Source organism: Phyllobates terribilis, unplaced genomic scaffold (assembly GCF_046119375.1).
Source record: "Phyllobates terribilis strain yellow unplaced genomic scaffold, ASM4611937v1 Scaffold_2__4_contigs__length_985480577, whole genome shotgun sequence".
NCBI lineage: Eukaryota > Metazoa > Chordata > Amphibia > Anura > Dendrobatidae > Phyllobates > Phyllobates terribilis.
The window spans coordinates 664,692,035-664,698,034 of NW_027362762.1; the positions used below are offsets into that span (position 1 = coordinate 664,692,035).

General features: G+C 39.7%; 1 protein-coding gene across 2 annotated transcripts in view; it reads left to right on the plus strand.

The window, feature by feature from the left end:
* Window positions 1-4,761, plus strand: part of AHCYL1 (adenosylhomocysteinase like 1) — a 64,345-nt gene extending 59,584 nt beyond the window's left edge. For both annotated transcript variants that reach the window (XM_073666835.1, XM_073666836.1), the window contains exon 17: window positions 1,056-4,761. In XM_073666835.1, the coding sequence (XP_073522936.1) occupies window positions 1,056-1,062 (7 nt within the window). In that variant the 3' untranslated portion in view covers window positions 1,063-4,761. The remainder of the gene's footprint in view (window positions 1-1,055) is intronic.
* The last annotated feature ends 1,239 nt before the right edge of the window (window positions 4,762-6,000 follow it).

Consider the following 6,000-nt stretch of genomic DNA (forward strand, 5'->3'; position numbering starts at 1 on the left):
AGGCTGTAAGACCTCCTTCATAGAGAAGAAAGTCAGTCCTATGCGAGATCAGACTTACTGAAGCAGTGTTATGCAAGAACCATTTAGTCATCATTTGGAGTTCTATTAAATTATTATATTGCCATACAAATCAGTCACTTTATGGGAATATTATTTGCTCATCTGGTCAAGAAAAGTGAAAAGATATTTAGTTAGAAAAAAAAAGTGTTATTTAAAGAGTAACCGTCATTTTAATTTTTATTTCATAAATGAATAGTACACATGATAATAAAAAAACTTTGTAATATATCTTATCAGAGAAATCTGCTTCTTTCTCTTGCTGGGCTGATCATTCATTTTCAGATTTCTCAATTCAGTGGTAAAATCTGTCTTCAGTGAGATAGGAGATGACAGCTGCTACTGATAAGATTCTATGTACATGGGGAAGGGAAGTGGCGGGAGAAGCTCTGTCTCCTGCTCCCTTGTCTTCCTTCTCCCTACCCTCTAAATAGAATCTCATCAGTATCAGTTGCCATCTCCTTTCTCAGTAATGTAAAAATCCATCTTCACCGGATACATATTTTACGCAGGAATTCACAAACTTGAGAATGAATTATCAGTCCTGGCAGCGAAAGAAGCAGGTTCCTCTGATTTAGATATATTATAAAGTCTCTTATTTTCACATGTATAATTGGTTCATGAAATAAAAATTAAAATGACGGTTACACTTTAATTTCTGTATAAATGTCTCTAATGCCATTAAAGGGGTTGTCCACAACTAGAACAACCCCTTCTCAATGTGAGTGCTTGGCCTCGATAAAATAAAAACACCTATACTTACTTCCTGTGTCGATGCCATTCCAGCGGTGTTGGCACTCACGTTCCCGGGGCTCATGTGAGGTTGTTATGTCAAGTGAGCCTTACGCCTAAGCAGCACCGGCTTCACTATCCCCACCTTCAGACATTTACAGAATTTAACTCCTTTAAGATCACTCCGGCCCTGGAAAAAAGTACATAGCATAGAACATATAGTGTGAGTACATGTACTGATGATATATCGTATCATTTTTTTTCAGATACTGATGCTTGAAATTAGACAATTCATCTGTGAAATCTCAAGACAGAACGAAAAACACCAGCCTCATTTGTCTGCTTGTTTCTACATCTACAGTATATCATATCTGTTTCATGTGTTTGCATGTGGTCACATCCTTGTGTTGGAACCATCTTGTTCATATTGCAATGCCAGGCTCCAGGAATGGAATTCTAATATTCCAGTGACAGTATAAAAAGTTAAAGAGTAACTGTTGTTGTAATTTTCTTTTCATAAATCATTAGTACACATGAAAATAAGAAACTTTGTAGCATATCTTATCAGAGAAATCTTCTTCTTTCTCCTCCTGGACTGATCATTCATTCTGAAAATTCTCAATGCATGGGTAATATCTGTATTCAGTGAAACTGAAAACTGTATTCAGTTAAGACAGATTTTCACATTGCTGAGATAGGAGATGGCAGTTGGTGCTGATATGGATCAAGAGAACTTGCAGCAGTTCCAAAGAATTTTACAAGCATCAGCTGTGCAACTGCCATCTCTTATCTCAGTAATGTGAAAATCTGTTTTAAAGAGGTTGTCTGGTGAAAAGTGATAAGTCTGCAGTCGCTCTGTGTGACTGCAGACTTATGAATCCCACCAGTGCAGGCACTGTGCACTGCGGGGAGTCGCCAGTATGAGACCCAGGACCGGAGGGTATGTATGTTTTATACATACCCCCAGTCTCGCTCTCCGAGGCCACGCCCCGTCTAGTGACGTGGACGGCCAGTGGGCGCTTCCAACTAGAAGCTGTGGCCTCGTTCAATACAAGTGTATGGAGAGCGAGGCTGTGCCCACTGCCCGGGGTATGTATAACACATACATACTTTCCGTTACCAGGTCTCATACCGGCGAATCCCCGCAGCCACAGTGCCTGCGCTGGGGGGATTCATAAGTCTGCAATCACACAGAGTGGCTGGACAACCCCTTTTGTTCGGTCTAAATTGATAAGTCTGCAGTCAATCTGTGTGACTGCAGACTTGTGAATCCCCCCCCACGTACTGTGCGCTGCAGGAATTGGCTGGTTTCTGAGCTGCGACCGGCAGGTATGTATGTGTTATTCATACTCCCACGCAGAACCCGTCTAGTTTGCGAAGCCTCACTCCATACACTTGTATAGAGCAAGGCCGCGCCCAGTCTAGTGACGTGGCCGTCTATTGGGCGCGGCCTCACTCAATACAAGTGTATGGAGCGAGGCTTCGCTCACTAGACGGGTTCTGCCCAGCAGTACGTATACCACATACATACCTGCCGGTCCCGGCTCAGAGACCGGCGGATTCTCACAGCACACAAAGCGTACACTGGGGGAATCATAAGTCTTTAGTTACACAGAGTGACTACAGACTCATAAAATTAGACTGGCAACCCCTTTAACTGAATACAGATTTTATCCATGAATTGGGAGTGAACCAATTAATCCAGGAGGAGAACGAAGCCGATTTCTCTGATAAGATATATTAAAAAGTTGCTCATTTTCAAATGTATTATTGAATAAAGATTAAAACAACAGTTACTCTTTAAGAAATATCACCTAACTCGTTCAACAAAATATATGATTTAGGTGAGCTCAAAAGTGCATGCCGCTAGGTCTGCACCTATTACATTAAATGTAATATTTCTCTCAGATTTTATGTGAGATCACTTTATATAGGTCTTTCATGCAGTAGTTTGCCATTGGCATTGAACTTTTAAGTGGCTACAATGGGAACCCTGTGTTTATAAAGGAACCGTTGTTGAAATTGAAGTCTACCGCACAGAGAGCGGTCTCTGTGAACTTTCAGGGAGGTTTCTTATAGTATTCCTTTGATAATACAGAATAATTTATGATTATTAGAGATCATCTTCTTAGTGGCTGCATTGGCCCTATGTATTTCAGAAGGTAGAGTATCTGTAGATGTTGAGACTGCTGAACATGGAAGGCTTTTGCACATGTTGGTTATAGTTCACCTTTTTACACTTTAAAGCAAATACCTCCTGTGAGCCCTGGCAATACTGCTGCCTTAATTCTTCATGGTACCTCTTTTCTTTTTCATGCTTGATTTTTTTGATGTTTGTCTATGAGCAGACCCGTAAAGGAATACTGGCCATTTTATGCTATGAAATTAAATAGCATGTATTTGGCCCAGGTTGGCAATGCTGTACTTTCATCACCTTGGTTATAGGTCCAAGGTCAGGACCAGTCGCTCATTCTGTATGTATACCACTATATATGCTGTCAAGAGACTACACACACAACAAAATGTAAAAAAAAACAAGGGGAACATTTATGGAAGCCATACGAGAAGGTAAAAAAAGATATGCAAAGCAATAGAACTTAAAGGAACACTAACCGAGAAAGGAATGACTATATGAAACAAGAAACTTAGTTGCTTCACTGTTTGTAAGTCTGCAGCACTTTCTTTCAGGACTTGTAGAAATCCTGCGGATCATAAAGGTATTAAAGGGAATCTATCAGCAGATTTTTGCCATGATTCTAGGGATGTGTCACTTATTGGGCTTTATTTTGCTGTTTCAATACAATCAGTGTTTTATCAGCTGGAGATTATTGCTAGAGGACAACTGGCCTCATGCCTGCTAGTCTAACCATGCGTTCAGCACTGATCAACAGCTGACATTACATAGCAAAAACCTGCTGACAGATTCCCTTTAATAATCCCCTGATGATTCGTTCCATTTGAGCCTAAAGCCTGCCTCCTTAGCCAAAGGGAGGGGTATTTGTTGTCCTACTGCTATATGCTGTTCTTCTGCTACAGTCAGTTGTCTTACAGCCAGACACCGGATTGTGAGAAGACCAGACACAGACAAGATTTCGCTTTATATTTCTCAGTTTTAAATGTAATACAATACAAAATAAGAGATGAGTAAAGGCTGAGATTAAGAAAGGAAGCGCTGGGACTTTTTGTTTTTATTTTTTTGTGCATTTTCTGTGTTTTGTGTTCCTTTAAGATGTGCATTGTGCTTGATGGCGCACAGAATATCTTGGAGTTTACAATCTACAGGGGAAACATTTACAGGTGCATGTTGGCTTTTCCTTTTAGATCACACAGGAGGTCAACCGCCTTTCTGGCCCTAAGTGACCCTACTGTACACACAATTCTATATAACACTGTGAGTTTATAATGCAAACACAATAATCTTAGCTTTTATCCCTGATATTATAATCTCAGGCTTGTGATCTTTTTTTCCTTCCAAACACAACAGTTTTAAGTGTGTATTTTAGATGTAGATGATCGTGGTTGTTAGTTAATATATAACCTGCTCTGCCACTCAGTGATTTCTAATTATGTCTCCAGCAAAAGCCATATTCTTATAATGTGAATCAGTAGCACTTGATTTGGCTTTAGGGTGCTGAAGAAGTTCCATGCTATGCATGTGATATTTGCCTTCTTGTAACCTCTGCTGGGGTGCCCATGTAGACAGTCCTGGAGAATAGAAGCTCACAAATGTTGCTTTGCTGTACACAATTGTTACGTGAGCGAAGGGCTGAAATCTGACCTAACTCATGCAGTTGTGAGACCCCTGCAAACAATTATTGATTCTTATATCTGCATGTTACATTGATCTGCTTGACCTAGATTTTTTATTTTATTTATAAATATATGTAAGCGAATGATTTCTAATGAATGCAATACTACCATGATCCGTGCAGGTAAGCAATACGAAATAAAGCCAAATTATGATTCCTCTTACTGTCTGTGTATTTTTAATTTTGTCATTACATAAATGTTGTGCTTGTCAATGTAATATGCTTCTCTAGTGCTAAATTAACCCCTTTTCCACATTGGGTTTTTGCATTTTCGTTTTTTCCTCTCCTTCATCCCAGATCCATAACTTTTTTTATTTTTCAATCAATATGGCCGTGTGAGGGCCTGTTTTTTGCGGGATGAGTTGTGCTTTTTAACGACACCATTGATTTTACCATATAGTGTACTGGAAAATGGAAAAAAAAATTCCAAGTGCGGTGAAATTGCCAAAAAAGTGCAATTCCACAATGATTTTATTATTTTTTTTATACCATGTTCACAAAATGCTAAAACTGACCTGCCATTATGATTCTCAAGGTCGTTAAAAGTTTGTAGATACCAAACATATGTAGGTTGTTTTTTATTTAAATGGTGAAAAAAAAATCCAAACTTTGTGGAAAAAAAATGGCGCCATTTTCCAAGACCCATAAAGTCTACATTTTTCGGGATCTGGGGCCGGGTGAGGGCTTATTTTTTGCGCGCCGAGCTGACATTTTTATTGATACCATTTTGGGGTACATATGATGTTTTGATCACCCGTTACTGCATTTTATTGCAATGTTACGGTGACCAAAAAAGTAATCCTGGCGTTTTGATTTTTTTTCTCATTACGTCGTTTACCGATCGGATTAATTCTTTTTATATTTTAATAGCTCGGGCGTTTCTGAAAGCGGCAATACCACATATGTGTATTTTTGATTTATTCTTTTATTTTGAATGGGACAAAAGGGGGGTGATTTGAAGTTATATATTTTTTTTAGATTTTTTTTTAAAAATGTTGTTTTACTTTTTACATGCTTCAATAGTCTCCTTAGGAGGCTTGAAGCTGTGATCTTCTGATCGCTAGTGTTACACATAGCAGGGCTTCAGCCCTGTTATGTGTAACAAAAATGCCCCTCTGCTATGAGCGCCGAACAACGGTGCAGCGCTCATAGCAATTTGACAATGACAACCACAGGGGTCTACTGCAGACCCCAGGTTGTCATGCCAACCTATCGGCGACTTGCGATCATGTGACAGGGGCGCCGATGGGTGGAGCTAATGACGTGCTTCTGGCGCGATCATGTTAAATGTCACTGTCAAGAGATTGACAGTGGCATTTAACATGTTAAAAACCGCGGGTGGATCACGATTCCACCTGCGGCTGCTAGGGGCACATGTCAGCTGATTTCATCAGCTGTCATG